Below are 21,220 nucleotides of genomic sequence, written 5' to 3'. Positions count from 1 at the left end.
GCCCTAAGGACAGCTACCTGGCTGTATTCTAACAACAGAAACAGCCTCATTAGAAAAGTTATCATTGCAGTGTAAATAAGTGCAAGGAAATTGGATAATGTATAAAAGGTCTAGGTTTATAGGTGCAAAAGGTACTCTTGATACTATTCTGGGCCTTTGTCCACCCATTATTTTATATTTTGTCCAGTTTCCTTGCTCTTGTTTACATCACAATGATAACTCTTCTAATGAGACTGTCTCTGTTGTTAAGGACCATTTTGATGTGCTGGGTGTCTTGTTGGTGTTTAGCACTATAGAGCTTGTGTTTTTCATCTATACCTCTCTACATCGAAACAGTGCTGCAGGCTTCAGGTTTCTGTGTTGTTGCTCATGGGGAAATTTCTCACAAACTAAACGCTGGAACCACACTTGGTATATTTCAGATGACATCATTTTTACCATATCCCTCAAATCTCCCTAATTTTTGCTATGGTGTCCCTCATAAAATGTTTTAATTTTCTGGTAAATCACTGATAATTGCAGTCAGTCAATAATGTCAGGCATTAGAGTTTTATAATTGTTATTATTAAAAAATGCATGCTTATGCGCAAAACCTGTTCTAGTAACTTTTTAAGTAAACTACAGGCATATTTAAAATCTGTTAATGATTTGGGGCTTTTGCTCCCTGTACAATGCCTCATTTTTTTATTTTGTTCTTATCCTTCTGCACAGTATGCCGCTCAAAGTATCTGGTTGATCACTGCCAGCATCTTAAATTCACACTTCCAGTGGAAACCTAATCTTTCTTCACACAATGACCACTACAAGTTACAACTTGAACTTCTCAGGCTTTTCTGCATTGTTAAAGTGTAACATGACTTGAACGGTCACTTCAACTAAAGTATTGCCTCAGGGCACCTGCAGTGTAATTGGTGCATTTTCTTTAAAAACAGCTACGTCCAGACATTTAGTGCAAAGAAACAGTGTTTCACTGCTGTAATAAATAACTGTGAAAAAGCATCCTGAAAGAATAGTGCCAGAGGTAGCTGCCTACTTCACCGATGCACAGGGCTGACTCTTGTAGCACTGGTGTTAAAAGACTTAAAGTCTCTCTTCTAGCAAACGTATTTCTCAAACATTTCCAAGGAATATCAACAGCTTGTTAATTTAAAGTACTAGCAAAGGTGAATGCTTGATTTTAAACGTGGACTCCAAAGTCAGTTGTGGTTCTGCCAGCATGAATAAGGCTGACTGCCTTCCACGCCAGAGCTTCTTTACATGACATTTGTGCAGCTGCAACTTGGGCTACCCCTCATACCTTCATCAATCATTACAAATTGGATTTGGCCTCCAGGTGAAGAGCATCTTTTGGTTCTATGGTGCTCAGGAATGTCCTTCCATGAGAGTCTCCCAGGAATAAAGGTAACTGGGGACTCTGTCCCACACATAAGGAATGAATGAGGATTAACAATATCAGATAAAGAAGTTATGTCTGACCATAACGTTCCATCTGTATTGTTGATCCTCGTTCAGTCATTACGACCCTCCCTCCTTCCCCCTCCTTTGGCTTCTAGTGGATCTCACCATCTGGTTCTATTAGGTAATTTGACCAGAGGTAGCTTCTACCTTCTTTTGACTTGCAAACTCAATCTGAGGTAACAGAGAGAGGGGAATTCTGGGTAAGAGTTTTAGCTCGAGAGTTTGTAGCTGATGCGAGCTTGGAAGATGGCCTGCTCCGTTCCGAGGTTGGAACCAATACCCACACGTAAGGCACGAACGAGGATTAACAATATCAGATCCTGTGGTTCTGATAATTTCCCCATGGTAAAACAGTGGCTGCATATGGGTGCTCTTCTGCTGAAGGTTTATGAATGAATGAGTACAGCACACACATTACTTTGGCATCTACCCCAAAAAAGTGCTCAGTTACATCAGTTTAACATATGCAGCATGGGCTGTGCATTATGCATTGCAGTAAAGAAACACAATTTTTAGTGATATTGCATAATTCTAAATTGATAGTCAGCAAAGCTGTACACAGGGTATCATTTTACAAGATTCACCTGAAGCACTGTATATGCAGTACCAAAGTGTTTCTCAGGCACAGATGCAACTCATCAGACAGACAGACATCCATGTACAAAATCAGCAGTTGAACATTCTGTCACTTGAGTGGATAAAACTCACTACCAGGTCATATATCATTCACAACACACAGTTTCTTCCTTCAGAATCTTGCAGATATTTTAGATGGTAAGAATGCATGCTTGAGTGCATTATGGTGATGTCATAGGACTCATATTAAAAAAAGCAGCCAAATTACTTATACATTTAAATCAGCATTCATGACAGCTGCATATATATATATATATATATATATATATATATATATATATATATATATAAATATATATATAAATATATGTATGTATATATAGATACTGTGCATCTGAGGGGTGTAGTGCAGCGTCATTGCATTCCCTTGTAAACTACTACTATGCACAGAAATATCTATATTAAGTGACTTTTGTTGAACTAAGAAATAGGTAATAAGCTGTGCAACTGTGAGAGAAAGTGAAATGAAAGATGTAGCAACTTACACAAAGCTAATAAGGAGAAGTAATTTAGAAACACTGTAAAATGGAATTCCCGCAGTAATCCCTTCTGGGTTGTGTCTTGTTTGAGTGGAACCTGTTGTAAAAGAAAAAAATAAATAAATACAAATTATTCTCATTTCTACTGAACTACAAATGCACTGCCTGTATATTAATAACTGTAAGTGTTTTGAAAGTATTTTTTTTTAAAATGCACTTAATGAATAACCTGACAAAGAGAGAACTATGTGAAAATAAATGCATCTGTCGCCAATGGTGACTACGTCATCTTGTTTTAGTAGCAGTGGTTCACATTACACTGGGTCTGAAACATTTATAGACATGATTTTCCCTGTTTGTTTTTTTCCTGATTGAATGAATGACTGAACTAGTAATACATTTTTTTCTCTTGCCCTTCTTTGACAATCTGAATGAAGAACTGTTCACCATTTGAATGATGAAATGTAATTATTGAGATCCACTTTACTTTGCATTGCATCTTTTTTTATTTTATCCAGGCAAGTCAACTGGCCTTTCTTGGACCCTTTTTTCATCCGTGAACCATGGCACAGGAACAATACTGAATATATTATAAACAACAAGACTCATTACTGACCAACTCCTTGTTACAACAATGACCCATGCTTCCAAACATCACACACTAAAATTTTTAAAACAACCTGTGTTTTTTAAAGGATAATGAAACGTTAACCAAACTCCCCATATAAACAAGTAATTACAGTTAACTTACACAAAACATCTATGCTTTTGAGTAGCAGATGACTCCTGCAGACACCCCATGAACAGCCAGTGCCATCTACTATGTTAACGAGGCAACACATAAACACTTAACCAAAAGACCTGATGGAGTCACACCTTTTTATTTTATGCTGGTTCTGCACTTTTTAAATTTACTAAATGGTGAAGGCATTTTGCTAGAAAGCTAAAAATGGCTCTTAAGCTTTGTCCAACATAATAATGCTCTTGATACACAGAGGCACCACACTGTAAATCATTTGACCATGACTTTGCAGAACTTTCCTGATTTTGCCTCATGTTTACCCTGACCCTTGTAAAATGTATGATTTTTCTGGTAAACCACAGAAGATTAAAACCAAGCAATATTGTCAGACATTTAGAATTTCATACTATTTACTACTCTGAAAAATGTTGATGCAGAAAAGTACAGTTGTGTACACTTACCATAAATGTAGACGTTCGAGTGTATTCACTGTTGCAGTCATCACCTGTGGGTTATCCCTGCTGTGGTAGCCTTCAGCCGGCCCGAATACCAGAGTCAATGTTTTTATGCACCGGCTGCTGTCGCCTGTTGTCTGATGCCAAGTCGTCAGTACTATAAAGCAAGGCAGCCAACATCATTACATCAGTTTTTCTTGCCCTAACCCATCAGAAGCACAAGGGAAAAGAGAGAAGTGGCCCTGGTGGCTAAGAACCACCTTGGGAAGCATGTATCCCCCTAGGGGAAGATGTTAAATGGGGGAATGAAAGGAGGGAAACAAAGACTGCAATAGTGAATACACTCGAACATCTACATTTATGGTAAGTGTACACAACTGTACTATGTTCTTCATGTTTCACTGTTGCAGCATCAACTATGGGAGGATTCTCAAAGCTGAGGTAAAGGGTGAAAGGATACGTACAGTCCTAGGTATGGGACAGGAGGCCCTGCAGAATTGCAGAGGCAAACCCTGCCCTAGACTTAGAAAAGAGAGGTAGGTGGTAATGCTTTGTAAAGATATGAACAGAGGTCCAGGTGGCCACTTCCAAGATGTCCCTGGTAGGTACTCCTCTGAGGAAGGCAGTGGAAGTGGAGGTTGCCCTAGTGGAGTGGGTACGGATCGACTTAGGGATGGGTTTCCCATGTAGTCTGTAGCAGAAATGAATACAGTGTGAAATCCATTTGGAAATGGTTTGATTGGAGATTGGCTTCCCTTCTGCAGCTTGGGCAAAGCTTACAAGAAGCTGGTCATTTTTTCTGAATGGCTTAGTGCGGTCCAGATAGTATTTGAGTTGTATGTGCATGTCTAGTGAGTGTGGAATTCTTTCCCCCTTGTTTTGAGGGTTGCAAAAGAAGGTGGGAAGGTGTATGGCCTGGTTAAGGGTCACATCAGATACCACCTTGGGCATAAAGGAGGGAATAGTCCTCAGGGAGACTCTGTCTGCATGGAAAATTATGAAGGGCTTGACAGCCATGAGAGCTTGAAATTCTGAGGCCCTTCTGGCTGAGGTGATAGCTAGTAGTAAGGCAGTTTTCCAGGAGAGGTACTTCAATTCTGCTGAAGCGGCAGGTTCGAAAGGAGGTAAGGTTAGTTTCTCTAACACATAATTCAGGTTCCAGGGTGGAGTAGGAGGTCTTCTGGGAGGCCTGATATTAGAAGCCCCTCTGAGGAATTGCTTAATCAAAGGATGAGAGAAGAGAGGTGGGTTTGGATCATAATGGGCAGAGATGGCCAAGGCATGGATTTTTATATAAGAGAACGACAGGCTACTATTGAGCAACTCTGCTAAGTAATCCAGGATGAGAGGGATGGAAGGTTGGGAGGTACTGCCCCTTTTGATTGTTTCCAGGAGCAGAATCTTTTCCATTTTCCTGCATAAGATTTTCTTGTGCTGGGCCTTCTGGCCTCTGTGATGATGTCCAGAACCTGTTTGCTTAACCTTTTGTTAGTTTTTAGTGTATAAGCCATGCTGAATGTTTGACAGGCTGTAGGTCTGGGTGCAGTACCTTCCCCCTCTCCTGGGTCAAGAGGTATGACCTTAGGGGAAGCAGCTTGGGTGGTTGTAAGGCCAAACTGCATAGTAATGGGTACCAATGCAGTCTGGGCCAATCTGGAGCAATGAGGATGGCCTTTGGTCTCTCCTCTCTTATTTTGATCAGAACCTTGGGAATAAGGGGCAGAGGAGGGTATGCAGGGAGCTCCAGGGGAAGGCCAAGGCATCCACCTTCCAAGCTAGGAGGTGATACTCCCTGGTACAAAACTTGTGCAACTGGTGGTTGAGGTGCGAGGCAAAGAGGCCCACTTCTGGGGTCTCGCACTCCTGGGTGATTTGCAGAATGATTTCTCTGTGGAGCTGCCATTCGTGGGGGTCCAGTAAGTTTCTGCTTAGGTGGTCTGCCAGTGTATTGTTGATCCCTGGTAAGTATTAGGCAATTAGGGGTAGCACTATGGAGGTGGCTGTAAGCCAGAGACTCATGGCTAACCTGCACAGGGGGTAAGATTGGGTGCCCCCTTGCTTGTTGATGTACCACATTACTGTGGTGTTGTCTGTTTTTATATGGAGGACCCCTGGCCTGAGATGGGGTTGGAAGGAAGTCTGTGCATTTTGCACTGCCATAATTCCTTTCTGGTTGATGTGGAAGTGAAGTTGCTGGGCATTCCAAAGGCGCTGGGTAAACCTGCCTGCTAGGTGAGCACCCCAAGCTATGTCTGAGGTGTCGGTGGTGATGTTCTGGAAGGGCAGAGGATGAAGGGAAGACCATTGTTCATGGCACAGGCCTCTGCCCACCAGAGAAGTTCGTCCCTTATGCGAGGGATCAGTGGGAGAGTGGTCTCTAGGGACTGAGAGTGCTGACACCAAAGGTTCTTTAAGTACCACTGAAGTTTTCTCATGTGAAGCCTGGTGAGAGGGATGAGAAGGATGCAAGATGCCATGTATCCCAGGGCTTGAAGGAACTTTCTCACAGTGAGCTGACTTCTGGAAGCCATATGGGTGAAGTAGAGAGGCAAGAAGCTCTGTTTTCTGGGGATAGGAAGGCTATTAGGGTTGCTGAGTCTAGCACAGCTCCCAGGAAAACAATTTTCCTGGTGGGGTTTTGCTTTGATTTTTTTCTCGTTGATGGTGAACCCTAGGGAAGTTAGTAGTTGTTTGACAAAGAGAAGATCCTGGAGCAACTTTTCTTTGCTGTTCGCCTGAATGAGGCAGTCATCCTGGTAAGGGTAAGTCTGTATATTTCTCTGTCTGCAGAATGCTATAGCCAGGGCCAAGCATTTGGTGAATACTCTGGGAGCAGTAGATAAGCCAAAGGACAGTTCAGAGAACTGAAAGTGCTGATTGCCTGCTCTGAAGTGCAGGAATTTGATGCATGATTCCCTGATGGGGATGTGGAGGTAGGCATCTTTTAGGTCTAGTGTCACCAGCCAGGCATTTTGAGTGAGCATAGGCAGGAGCTGCTGCAAGGTTAGCATTTTGAATCTGAGGACCACCAAGGAGGTGTTCAGTTTGGATAGATCCAGGATGGGGTGCCAAGTGCCGTCTTTTCTGGGAACAGGGAATAGTCTGGAGTAAAAACCTTTTCCTGTTTGATCCAGAGGGACAGGTTCTACTGTCCCCTGGGATATTAGTGTTTTACCTGTTTTAATGCCCCTGCCCACTGGTTTGGGGGAAGGTCTGGGTACCCTCTTGGAATAGGGAGTTCACTGAAGGAGAATCTGTATCCCTGAGAAATTATTTTTAATGCCCACTGGTCCTTGGTTATAGACACCCAATTGTCCTTGAAGGGGGTGAGCCTTCCTCCTAGTTTTAGATGAGTGAAAGGAGGGCAGAGGGGGGAGGGAGAGTCATTGTGAGCGCTTACCATAGAAGCTTGGCTTAGAACTCCCTGCCTTAGAGGCAGAAGTGGTCCATTGTTTGCTTCTTTGCTGGCCCTGTGCTAGGGGCCTGGATGTCCTGTCCCTGCAGGACTTACTTTGGCCTTGTCTGCTGGGTGCAGGAAAAGCCCAGTGCTTAGAGGGGAAGTTCCTGCTGAATCTGGGCAGTTGAACTTGAAAGAAATATTTTACTGTTTGCACAGTTTTTGCTTTGTCTTCCATCTTTTTAAGCACCTCTTCTGCTTTTTCCCCAAACAGGCATTCCTTATCCAGGGGTGCATCAATAAGTTTAGACTTGACATAATCAGGGAGAGGTTATTCCTTCAGCCATGCATGTCTTCTAATAACAGATCCTGTCACTGCTCCCCTGCTAGAGGCTTGTAGGGCGTCATATCCACATTGTAATGAGTGCTTGGCCACTTGACAAGCAGAGTGTAGTAATTCTGCCAGCTCTTTTGAGTTGGCACCATCAGGAGAGGTAGCAATTTTCTGTTTTAATTGTTCCAAAGTGTATTGTTGATATTGCTGGAGCAGGGGGCAGGGCATCAGGGGCTTAACTGGATTCAAGGAAAATATCATCCACCACTTCTAGAATAGGTGGAATGGCAAGGGGTCTGTGCTGGGGCAGTTCCAGAAACTTTAAGTTGTTTCTTTGACTGTGGGTAGTCCTGAAGTCCTGCAATCACCAAACACCAACTCTCATTCAGCCTTACACCAGTGTCCATGGCTCTAATTCGGTCCTTGATCAAAAAACTAAAACCTACCACGCTCTCCGCCGACAAACTCCCTGCCGAGTACCTACAAAGATCAGCTGATGCCATCGCCTATCCAATATCAATACTAATTAATCGCACCATAACAGAGGCTAAAGTCCCCACCATTTGGAAGACATCCTACGTAATCCCACTGCATAAAGGAGGTTCATCCACTGAATTCTCCAATTATAGACCAATTGCCATACTTTCTCCACTTGCAAAGATAATGGAAAAATGTATACATAAACAATTCATGCACCATCTAATCCAAAATCACCTTATGGCTGATAATAAACACGGCTTCCGACCTCACCACAATACAACCTCAGCCTTACTGGCCTTCACCAATACCATAAATAATAACCGGAACAATAATTACATATCATCAGCTCTCTTCTAGGATCTATCCAAGGCGTTCAACATGGTCGATCACCAACTTTTGATTGACACCCTGCAAACTTTTGGCCTAGACTATAAGGCCCTTCAGTGGTTTTCATCCTATCTCAGTGGGAGGCAGCAAGCTGTTCTCTGGTAGAACAAGCTCTCCAACTTATTAACAAATACCCTTGTAGTACCACAAGGCTCCATACTAGGGCCCCTACTGTTTTCCATCTTTATTAATGACCTGCATACTGTCATCCCTAATGTCACCTGCATTCAATACACTGATGACTCCACCATGGTTTGCTCAGCTACATCATCCTCAGACTTGAGGTCTGCTACCCAGTCCACATTCAATACTGTGGAAAACTGGCTCTCCGATCAGAGACTGTTATTAAACCCCCAAAAAACTAAAATGTTACTATTCTCTCCAACACATAGGTCTACTGCTTTTAACTTCACTATAAATGCAAAAGATGGCACAATAATCTCTCCTGACCCCTCTACAAAACTACTAGGTGTCATCACTGACAACAACCTAAAATTTGACCTACAAGTAAATCAAACAATCAAGACCATCAATAAAAAACTTGGGTCTCTGTATAGAATTAAAGTCTTCCTAACCTCTCCAGTCAAGATTGCTATAGCTCGCTCTCATCTACTTTCTACACTGCTGTACACTTCCCCCTTCTCTCCAATCTAAACAAAACTGTACTCAGCAGACTGTCAACCTGTTATAATCACATTGCCAGATTTGCCACTGGCCTGCCTTTTAGGACACACCACTGTATCAACCTCAAACAGCTTGGGTGGCTTGAACTACCCAGTCTAATCCAATACAACCTTCTGATTATGGCCAATAAAATTCTCTATAATCCAAATGCCTGGTGTATACCAGCTCTTAGGAACATAATCACCCCGTATAACAATCCAAGATTGCTTCAATCCTCAAATAAACTATTAATTTAAACCATCAAAACTAACAATTCAGCTAGTGATGCCCTATTCCCAAACTCTACAAGTAGAGTCTGGAACCTACTTCCAGCTGACATCACAGTGCTCTCCTTCACAGACCAGGTTAAAACCAAACTTAAACAACACCTGGCACTAAACTGGCTATGCCACTATAATAAGCCTGGCTAGCTCTAATTAAGACATGTTGAATAAACTAGTAATCTAGTTACTGTCTATTTGTTCCCCATGTTGTAAACAGGGGTAACCTTTAACCTGTGAACTTGTCTATTCATGATTGTCTATGTATACTTTGTAAATATCTCTATATTGTTCCTACACTATCTATTTACCTGGAGATTTTATTTTGTAATGAGTTTGTAATGTTTTTTACTGCATTTGTTTATGCTGGAGCTTTTCTCCCCAGGCCATCGCTGAAAATGGACATGTATCCAGTCGTGTTATCCCAGTCAACAAATGTAAAATAAAATAAATAAATAAATATTTCAAAGCGATTACATTTGGTTACATGGTGGTAAACTATATATATATATATATATATATATATATATATATATATATATATGTGTGTGTGTGTGTGTGTGTGTGTATATGGGTTCCATACACTAGATCGAATTTTCACTAATTCAAAATAGTGCATGGAATGCTCACTGCAGCGAAAGTGCACTTAATCAAAAGTGCACTTACGCGAAGTTCAGTGCAACGAATGGGTGTTGAGCCATAGGGCTATCCTCTTACTATGACTCGTGCCCTAACCCTAAGGTCCGTAATGACTGCAGCGCAGTGAAGGACATAACAATGTCCTCCACTACGGTGCAATAGTCACGAACCTTAGGATTAGGGCATGGGCTAGGGTAAGGGGATAGCTTTACTAACTATCCCCTTACCCTAACCTGTGCCCTAACCCTAAGGTCCATGACTATCGCACCATGGTGGAGGACATAGCTTGTTTGTTATGTCCTCCACTGTGCTGCGGTGTTTTCGGTGAAGTGTATTTATGCAAAAGTTCACTTTTGTTAAAGTGAACTTTCCCAGAAGTGAGGCTTCCTATTACAAGTTTGAAGTCGTGAACTTTCATTCTTGTAATAGGAATCCATATGTATGTATATATATATATATATATATATATATATATATATATATACACACACACACACACACACACACACACACACACACACACACACACACACACACACACACACACACACACACACGCATATATACACTTCTCCCCTAGCATGATTTTCATTGCTAATCTGTACCTAGCTAGTTATGAAAACAAAATCACCACTGATTCTAAAGACAACCACAAAGCATTCTATAGCTATGTCAAGAATCTCAATGGCAACACTCAGATCTGCTCTGAGTTACAGCACAATGTCACTAAATATACAGAAGCAACTGATATTGCCAACATCCTGGCAGATAGGTTTAATGCTAACTTTACCCCTCTCTCATCCCCTAAAGGGCCGATCTCTATACTGGAAGAATGCAAACTTCTTGTAATCATGGCTGCACAGGTAAAAAACACACTCTCCAAAGCCAAGAATACAGCATTCATGGGACCTGACAACATTTCAGGCTGCGTTCTACATGAACTACAGAATGAACTGGCACCCCACCTAAGTACTATGTTCAATCGTAGCCTCACCTCAGGCTTTGTGCCCACTGAATGGCGCACAGCAATGATTATCCCACTCCACAAAGGGGGAGCCACTACAGAACAACTGCCCCATTAGCCTGACGAGCCTGGTCTGCAAGGCTATGGAGTGGATCATCATGGAACTTATAAACAATGACATTGGTAATATTCAAACTCTGGACCCTAACCAGTTCCGGTTTGTAAAAGGCAGATCATATCTCCTAAACCTGATAGACTTCTTTGAAGCGGTCACCAAAGCCGTAGATGAGGGTAAGGTGGTTCACACAGCCTATCTAGACCTCGCCAAGGCTTTTGACACGATCCCCCACGCTGGAATTATTGATAAACTCACTAAGCTAGATATAAATCCCTATGTCACAAGATGGGTTGCCAACTGGCTCACTGACAGAACCCACACTGTGAAAGTAGCAGACACTAAATCCAACTTCAGACCAGTGACAAGTGGAGTACCACAGGGTTCAGTCCTAGGTCCTCTCCTGTTTGGTATCTACTTCTCTGAAGTACAGGCTAACACAGAAGGTCTTTGGCTGACAAAGTTCGCAGATGACTGCAAACTAGGAGCCATAATCAAAACTCCTAATGATGTGGACATCCTACAAAAGGGCCTCATTGAGACAAATGCCTGATGTCAAAGCCATGGCCTCAAGCTGAATGCCAAAAAGTGCATTGTCATCCCTTTTGGTAAAAACTCTGTACCCATGAACTACCACATAGGCGGTAGTCTAACACCGAAAGTGTGATAAGAGACCTTGGGACACAGGTGGACAGTAGTCTCTCCTTTGATAATCACATTGCCACAGTAGTCAGGAAATCCTTCTACGTGGCACACCTCATCACAAAAGGTTTCTCATCCAGGAAAAAAGAGGTCATTGTTCCCCTCTATTCATCACTCATTAGACCAATTATAGAGTACAACGCCCCTTTTGGTATGTACCTCATAAGACATCTACAAGGAAAGGCCGTAGAAATACCTCACAAAGAGGATTGCAGGCCTCAAACAGATGCCCTACGCAGACCGTCTCAAAAAACTCCAGCTTTACTCTGTCGCATATCGCCCACTCAGAGGCAATCTCTGCCTAACATACAAAGCTATGTCAAACCCAGAGCTGTTGGACATGCTCCACGTAAAGAAATTCCAATCCCTCCGAGCTACACACTCTAAGGGCCTAAACTTTGTCACCACAATGAACAGAATATGCTGGAGGGATAGATTCCTGTCCCAGAGACTTCCCATACTCTGGAACAAACTACCGATCTATATCAAACAAAGCTCCTCATTAGCACTCTTCAAGAAAAATCTTGATGACTGTATGGGAGATAGGAAACTCATCCAGGGGATCACTTCTGTGGCTCAACTTGACAGGGGCACAGGAAAATAATTTTCTTGGGTGGCAAAAGCCAGGGTACCGTTTGGCTAGGCTTATATAGGCCCTAGGGCCAATAGCCTAGTACCTACCTATGAACCTATGAAACATTACATTTGGCTGTGAATTGCAACATACCTGCAAGTGGTTGCTATAGATGCAAACATGAGATGCATATTCTGCCATATGTCCATGAATCCCTGTCTAACAGTACATCCCATGATGCCACTTGAGGTAGTAAGAGGTTAGTTCAGGCAGATGATGCACAAACACAACAAAACACAGATATAAGAAAAGATCCTGTACTGCATGATCCATAAAATGTGATAAGCTGTAACAGACTAAAAAATACATAAACATAATAATCGAAGTTATAAAAACTGCAATCTTTAATTATCATCAGAGATTATATGCTACCTAAGTTCTAATAAATATAAAATAATATATGGGACGATTACATTGTACAACTTGTATGTTGACATGTGTGGTGTGTGCATGGAGGAAAAATATAGACCCACACACACATAAATATATATGCAAATACACACACACACACACACACACACACACACACACACACACACACACACACACACACACACACACACATATGTATACACACAATTTGCAAGTTTTCAAAAACATCAGAGGCACAAATATGTAAAAAAACAGCTTTATTGTGACGAAAGAACTGAAAAAAATAACCAACTTAGCTTTCTGAGTCTGTTCAGAATGGACAGCCTTTCCAACAGCAGGCTGCAAATTAAAAACTGCAGCTGCAGGCTTTGCCAGGCCTTCATTTCAGCTTCACCTTAATTTCATTTCATGACAGGCAGTGACTGGGCTGTCCAATTTCAGGAAACTGAAATACTTGGGCAGAGTGCTGCAACCATTATGCTGGCTAATACATTAGTTGCTGGGATAATTTTTCTTAGACTGTAATACTATTATATACATTTAAATGCAAACAGCACCTGTACAATAGATGTTACAACTATCTTCCCTCCACAAGCACAAAAATACCAGTTTTGGGACTTGTGCAGTTCAGCTGCAAGCTCTGTATTACCCCACAGCATTCTTATAACCAGTCTCAGTGTCCGAGTAACTGTGTATTAGGGTAGGAGGGATAGTGCCCAAGAGCATAATTTTGTATTCCTGTCTTGTTTATCCAGCCATTTTAACAGGACATTATCAATCACTAGGTTTATGTGCTTACCTAATACTTTAATGAACAGGAATTCTCTCTCGCTGTGGCTGACTACCTCTTCTCAGCAATGCTTAATTTTTAACTGGCACACCTTGAGTATCTTGGGACAAGACCGTTTCCAAAATGCAGCCATATACTGGATAAATTCCTTAATAAACTAAGGAATTACTAACTGGTCTAGATCACAATGTTCATTTCAGTTTATAAAAATGCTCTAGCTACCTCAAGTGACCACTGCATCTTGATTGAAGCTTTTCCCTTCACAAGATCTGTCAAAGGACAGACAATACTTCTAACATTAGGTACATATTTCTCTGAACACAGCAAGCCCTAGAAAGTCATTCAGGCCAGTTTTATTATGGCCTCTATTTTCTACCTGGGGTTTTACCACCCCTCTTCTTTAAGAAATCCCAGCTATTTGGCTTCCACCATGCTCAATGTTCACAGTTAAACTTGTCTGTCTTACAGATTCCAACACAGCCTGCATGCTTTGTAAGTTAATCTCGGAGTCCTGTGAATGGTTTACCATGTCATCTAGGAATGTTGTAGCATATCATGAGTGGGGTTTTAATACTTTATCTATCAGTTTTGGAAAGGTGATAGCACTGTGTAAAGACATAAAGTTTCAAGGTTACAAAAGATGTTTTTGTTTTCTTTAGCGGGGGAGAAAAGAATATACCTTTAAGTCTAACATTAGATTTCTGGCCTTTACCAGGCTCTCTATCAACCCCTTCTCTAATCTGTTTTTGTAATTTTGACAGTGATTCCACAAGCTGAACCTAAGGTAAAGATTCTGTGGTCTCTCCTTTATAAATTTCAAATTGCAAGCTAACCACAGAACTGTTTACTTCTTTCCATAGATTTGTGGTACTTTAATATGATATATTTGCTCTATCTTGCTCTTTCATAGCTGTCTGACTTTGTATTTCACTGCATTTAGTCATTCAGAAACAACAAAATCGCCATTCCACTTAGCCAAACATTTGTTCTCCATGGATGCTAAACCAGACAGCTTATTATATTATCACTTACTACTCCAGTTATAGAACTACTTAATTAACTCTCTAAATAACCTTACTTTTCCTGCTATAGAACTCTTTAATTTTACCTCTTCCCCTACACATCTATACTAAAAGCTCACCCTCTTATGTCTTATGTTAAGTAAATAAAGAAAGTGCCTCTTACCTACTCAAAGCTTGTGGAACACAGTCTCACTGTATAACTGATTGCCCCTCAGCCTCTCTCAGCTGTGACCCGCTCCGTTCGCCCTGCGGGCTCACTCCGCTCCCCTACCCTACCCCCAATTCCCACCCACCCCCAGTGGTCCTAAACTTATACTTCTTCAACCACACCCTCTCTCCCATCCAACCAGTCCCATTCACCATCCTTCTCACAAAATTAACCACACCTGTACATCTTTTTACTATCATTGACAATAACCCAATACTTAGAGTATTTTACCATATCCCTTTCCTTCTAGCTAACAAGTATTAGTTCCCCCTCTAAACGCTCTTCTTATCCAATACCGCCTTTTTTAATTTTAGACTTAACTCCTACAACTTCTTATACATAGGTAAACATAAAAACAACCAACTTTCAAACCTATCTAATACTGAAAGGAAAACATTGGCAGCTCTTAAGTTTGCCAATATTCGGGTTATGAAACCTGATAAAGGGGGTGGGTTGGTCTTTATGGATAAGGAATGCTATGACAATAGAATTTCTTCTTTATTAGCATCAGATTCTTATACTAAGGTCTCCCTCAATGAAATGAATGGAGCATATCAGCGTTTGAAGGGCTTCATTAATGATCTATTCATTGAAGGCATTGACCTGGATTTATACCATTTTTTATTAATGGAACACCCTTTGACTCCTATGATTTTTGGCTTACCCAAAATTCATAAGGATCTTAACAACCCTCCCTTCCGTCCTATTATTGATGGAAGGCAATCTATTATGTATGGGTGTGCCAAATTTGTCGACACTAAACTAAAACTAGTTTTAAAAGAGACTCAAATTTGTAAAGATTCATGGGCTTTTTTAACAGCGATGAACAGCTTCCCATTTTCAGAAGAGTTAAATTTTTTCACCATAGATGTACGGGATTTATATACTGTTATCCCACAAGATCTTGGGTGTGAATGGGTTAGAGAATTTATGTTAAAGAAACAGATAGATGGTGCATGTATTGATTTAGTTATATACCTATTGGAGTTGGTATTAAATTATAATTTTTTTTATGTTTAACAAGGAATTATTTTTGCAGAAGACCGGTGTAGCTATGGGCTCCCCTTGTGGAGCTACATTTGCTAACACTGTGATGGCATTTTGGGAGACAAATTACCTCTTTGTTGACACCATTTTTCGAGAGAGAGCAGTGTGGTATACTCGTTACCCTGACGACATATTTATTTTATGGCTTGGGGATGTGACATCAGCTGAAGATTTTGTTAAACATATAAGCAGCTATACTGATTTTTTGGAATTTACATGGGAGTATAACACTGATAGGATTTTCTTTTTGGATGTAGATCTAAGTAAGAATCGAGATACTCATACATTTAATTCCAAAATATTTAGGAAATCAACATACTCTAACTCTTTTTTTACATTTTTCAAGCTCCCACCCCTATTTTCAGAAGAGGGGTGTCGTTAAAGGGCAACTTGTGCTTGCCGCAAGGATGGTGTCCTTATATTCTGATTTCAATGAGGAATGTCTCTTTTTGAGAAATTTGTTTCTGAAACGGGGTTACCCGGACAAATTAGTGAATGACCGGATTTATGAAGTCTCTACAAAAAGACTTAATGGTTATTTTACACCTTTGTTAAATAATGAAGATTACAGTTTTGGATCTCAAGCAAATAATAGCCACAATTTTATTTGCACTTTTTCAGAGGGAACTTATAATAGGATTGATGAAAGGACAACAGGAGATTTAACAACAGCTGAAAAACTTTTGGATAAGAATAAAGTGAGTTTGAGTTTTATTACCACCTTTTCTATTGACGCCCCCCTTCTAAGATCTATTCTGATTAAGAATTGGTGTTTTTTATTTGATGACACCAACATTAGACAACAAGTAGGTGATTCCCCTAAATTAGTATTTAGAAAAGGTTTGAATTTGAAAAACATCGTTGAAGGGTTCAACATAAGATGCCACCAACCTCATTGGGGCATGTACAAATGCCAGGCTTGCCATTGGTGTCAATATATACAAGTTGGTAGTAAATTTAGTATTAGAGGGAAAACCTTTGACATCAAGGACAAATTTAACTGTAACACTAAGGGTTTGGCCTACCTGGCTATCTGCTCAAAATGTCCAGCTTTTTATGTAGGCAAAACTGGGAGGCCAATCAAAAGCAGGATTTATGAGGACATTTATGCCATTAATAAATTGAATTTAAATAATGCATTAGCCAGGCATATTAACAGTCTCCCTGAACATGAATTCAGATTTTTAGTCATTGAAAAAATCTATAAAAGTGTGAGAGGGGGACCCATGGATTTGAAAATTGAGGAAAGGGAATTAATTTGGCAACTAAGACTTAATGCCTTTTCTACCCCTGGCTTAAATGACTCAGTTTCTATTAAAAGTATATTAAAATTGAAGGATTTAATGAGATGATATCTATGTTCACACATATATATGATTATTATGTTTATTTGTTGAACACATTAATTTTCTGTGTTTCATTCATTGGATTTATTATTTGGATATGCTTAGAATAGGTTTACTTTGGTGGTTTGGTACTTTAATTGGAGGCTTGGCTTTAAAGGAAATGATGTCATATTAATTAGCTTTTTTATATTTAAATATGAGTGTATTTGTATTTTATCTTGTCTGATGAAGTTTGCTTAATGCAGTAAACGAAAGCGCTTACTTTTACATTTATTTTGGCTTTCAATGTGGTTGTTTCTTCCATTTAGTGTTTTATTTGAAGTCCAAACCTGCCCCCTAGCTTTCTAAAGAAACCAGACAGAAAATTTTATTTAGGAACAAGTCTTGGGCTAAATGGAGAGCTAACAAAAATATCTCAGATCAACAATATTTTAGGCAGTTGAGAAATAGTACAAAAAAGGCAATACTTACAGACAAAAAGAACTACTACTGTAAACTACAGCAAAATCACCAAAACAATCCCCAGAAGTTCTGGTCTAGTATAAATAAATGCCTGTTCCCAGGCCACTCGCGTACACCTACCCCATCTCAGGCTGAACAAAATACCCCCCACCAAACTACCAATACCTTCAATAAATACCTTCTTCACAGAGACCATAAATTCACTAGCCAGTCAACTAGTCCCTGACAACTCAAGCCTCCCCACCACCATACCTGGCACTCTACCAACATTCCATCTGCAACCCATCTCAATCATTCTCATCTACAAATTCATCCAAAAACTTAAGCCTTGTACTCCTTCTGCTGACCAGCTACCATCTGAATACCTGCAAAAAGCAGCCAAAGTAATTTCATATCCTATATCCATCCTCATAAATAGAACCATTAAAGAAGGAATCGTTCCAGACATCTGGAAAATCTCCCATATTATCCCCCTACACAAAGGGGATACCTTAAATGATTATTCTAACTACCGGCCAATAGCTCTATTATCACCTTTAGCAAAAATTATGGAAAAATGCATTCACCAACAACTATTAAACTATTTATCTCAACATAACATCATAGCAAACTGCCAGCATGGCTTTAGGCCATCCCATAGCACCACAACTGCCCTATTACCCTTTACAGACACCATTAATAGAAATCGTAATAAAAACAACCTCTCTCCTGCACTCTTTAATGACCTCTCAAAAGCGTGTGACATGATAAACCATGCCCTTCTTATCAACATTCTTGAATCCCTTTCCCTTGACTGTCTGGCAGTTAAATGGTTCAAGTCCTACCTTACCAATAGGCAACAGGCAGTTCTCTGGGAAAATAATATATCATCCCTTCTGCCAGTCACCTTCGGAGTCCCTCAGGGCTCTATTCTAGGTCCACTTCTTTTCTCACTGTTTATCAATGACCTCCATGTAGCTATTCCACAAGTCATCTGCATTCAATATGCAGATGATTCTACACTAGTATGCTCAGCAAACTCCCCATATGATCTACATTCTCTAACTCAGAATGTATTTAACATAGTTGAATCATGGTTCACAAAACATTGCCTCCTTCTCAATGCTAAAAAAACTAAGCTCCTTCTCTTTACACCCACCAGTAAGTCCTCCTCCATAGATTTCTCTGTCATCTCCAGTAATGGCACAATTATATTCCCCAACTCTACCACTAAATTGTTAGAAATTACTACTGACAATAACCTTACATTTGACAGCCACATAAATAACACCATAAAAACTGTCAACAGAAAAATAGGATCCTTATATAGAATTAAACCTTTCCCAATGCCAATAGCCAGAACTAAGATTGCACACTCCCATTTAATTTCAACTCTTCTGTATGCCTCACCCATATATACTAATCTAAAGAAAAATAATCTTATCAAACTAACTAATTCCTATAATAACATTGCCAGATTTGCCACTGGCAATCCCTTTAGAACTCACCACTGTCTGAATCTAATGCAGCTAGGCTGGCTTGAATTTCAAAACCAACTGAAAGTCTCCCAACTCACCATTGCCCACAAGATATTTTATAAACCTAACAGCACTCCTATACTCTCCAATCTCATAATCCCCTACAAAAATCTAAATTCTCTATGCTCTTCCAGCAAACTTCTTGCTAGCATAAGCAAGTCTAACAACATGGCTGGAGTTTCTCTGTTTTCCAACTCTGTGGGAAAAAACTGAAACCTACTGCCTAATGAACTAACTTTAATTTCTTCACTGCCTCTCTTTAAACAAAACCTCAAAAGACACCTCAAAACACATTGGTTCTGCCCTTGCAGCAACCCTGAGTAACCTTCTGCTTCACTACAGTTATTTTCTCCTCTTGAACCACTACTTAATTCACATTCCTTGAAGCAGGACTGTAACTGCTGAACAGAATTCAACATACTGGTGTAATCTATCCTGCTTGCTGCTCTGAAAGTCTCTATCATGTTTGATGCGCTGATAGTCCACATGAATCATACTGCATAATAAATTATCCTGTACATACTGTCACCTTTACTATTGTAAATACCTACTTTACTTTATTATTACTTCCTGTATTTTTTAGTATTCTTATTACTTCCTGTATTTTTAGTAATCTTCTATTGAAATCCTTTCGTTTACTATGTATTAATATTGATTTTTTAATTTTTATTTTAAATTTTTATTTGTTGCCACTGGAGCTTTTCTCCCCAGGCCTCTACTGAAAATGTAAATATATCCAGTTAGACTAGCCCGGTTAACAAATGTTAAATAAATAAATAAATAAAATAAATATTAATATTTGTATTCCTGGGTTAAAGTCTCTAAGTCAGTCATTGTTATTACAGACTCAGCTGCAGTTCTTGGGCTTTTGGCATGCACTTCATTACCATAGATATTATAAGCGTTATTCTCTTCTATCACATTTTTAAATGGTTTCTTCTCTTCTTCTAAATCTCCCTTGGATGTATAAGAATTCAAGTGGAGCAAACTTAGATTGAAGTCTGTGGCACCTCTCTTAATCAGAAATAGCAAGTTACACAACAGCTGGCCTTAGTTTGTATGATCTGCATAGGTTCATAGGTAAGTACTAGGTTAGCTGCCCTTGTAGTCCATTTTAAGCCTACCCATTTTCTCTTTTTGTGTTGAAAATAATGTATCCCATTTGGTTAGAGATTGGCCTTACCCATCACATGATCAATAATTATATATTACCCCTAATGAAATGAACTAGGATCATACCATAGATAATTTGAGAGAATCCATACACAGGATAAATAATTTTGCAGTTGCATCTGTCCATTAGTAGTACAGGGGCCAGTCCTGGGATAAATTTTCAGTTAACCATACACAGATCTAAGTTGTACTTGAAAATGGACAGGGATGAACATTGTTTTATATGGATAGGGAGTCTGTTCCATAGTAGTGGTATCCTCTATGCAATCTACCTGTCCCTCCAAACTGTTCTCTTGATGTTGCAGAAGAGGTTTAGATTCCTCAAACCAACTATTTCTGATGCCATTTGACTTCTTGATGTGCAAGAAATCCATCAGTAATGGGTTGGAGGATGCCTTGTATGCCAGACACAGGTCACCTCTTATCATTCTATTGGATACCAAGTATAGTGACAGGGTTTTGAGTCAGTCCATGTAAGACATGTTTAGGCATTATTTCATTTTAGTAAGGTATCTCTGTGGGTGTTCTAGTTGTTCCATGTCCCTGTTATAGATACATGCCAAAAGCGGCATTATATTCAATCACTGGCATAATGAGGGCAGAGTAAAGGGGAAAAATAACATCTCTGGATATAGACATAAAGGACTTTCTTACAATAGACACATGTTGGTCAAAAGCTGGGTCACTGTCCACATAAGTTCCCAATTCCTGAACAACTGGGTCAGTTCTTAGTGACGTACTGTCAATGTGGTATTTCCAGGGGTAGATAACTTCCCAAAGGTTACAGTAATGCATTTTTTGGCATTTACTTCAGACCATGATTTTGACACCAGTTATTTATTTCAGAACAAACGTAATTTAGAGATTAAATGACTGTTCCTAGCTAACAGTCATCTGAAAAATGTAGTCAGCCAAAG

The 21,220-nt window shown here is 40.0% G+C and overlaps 1 protein-coding gene across 1 annotated transcript in view; it reads right to left on the bottom strand.

Annotated features, from left to right (window-relative positions):
• The window catches only part of LOC122808522 (protein Aster-B-like), a 1,382,984-nt gene that overhangs the window by 247,462 nt on the left and 1,114,302 nt on the right, over window positions 1–21,220 (bottom strand). Inside the window, exon 15 of the mRNA XM_044079476.1 lies at window positions 2,580–2,670. Coding sequence (XP_043935411.1) covers window positions 2,580–2,670 — 91 coding nt within the window. The remainder of the gene's footprint in view (window positions 1–2,579; window positions 2,671–21,220) is intronic.

This window comes from Protopterus annectens, chromosome 8.part0 (genome assembly GCF_019279795.1).
Source record: "Protopterus annectens isolate FY-2018-M chromosome 8.part0, PAN1.0, whole genome shotgun sequence".
In the NCBI taxonomy this organism is placed as follows: domain Eukaryota; kingdom Metazoa; phylum Chordata; order Ceratodontiformes; family Protopteridae; genus Protopterus; species Protopterus annectens.
This window is presented reverse-complemented; position numbering and strand designations above follow the sequence as displayed.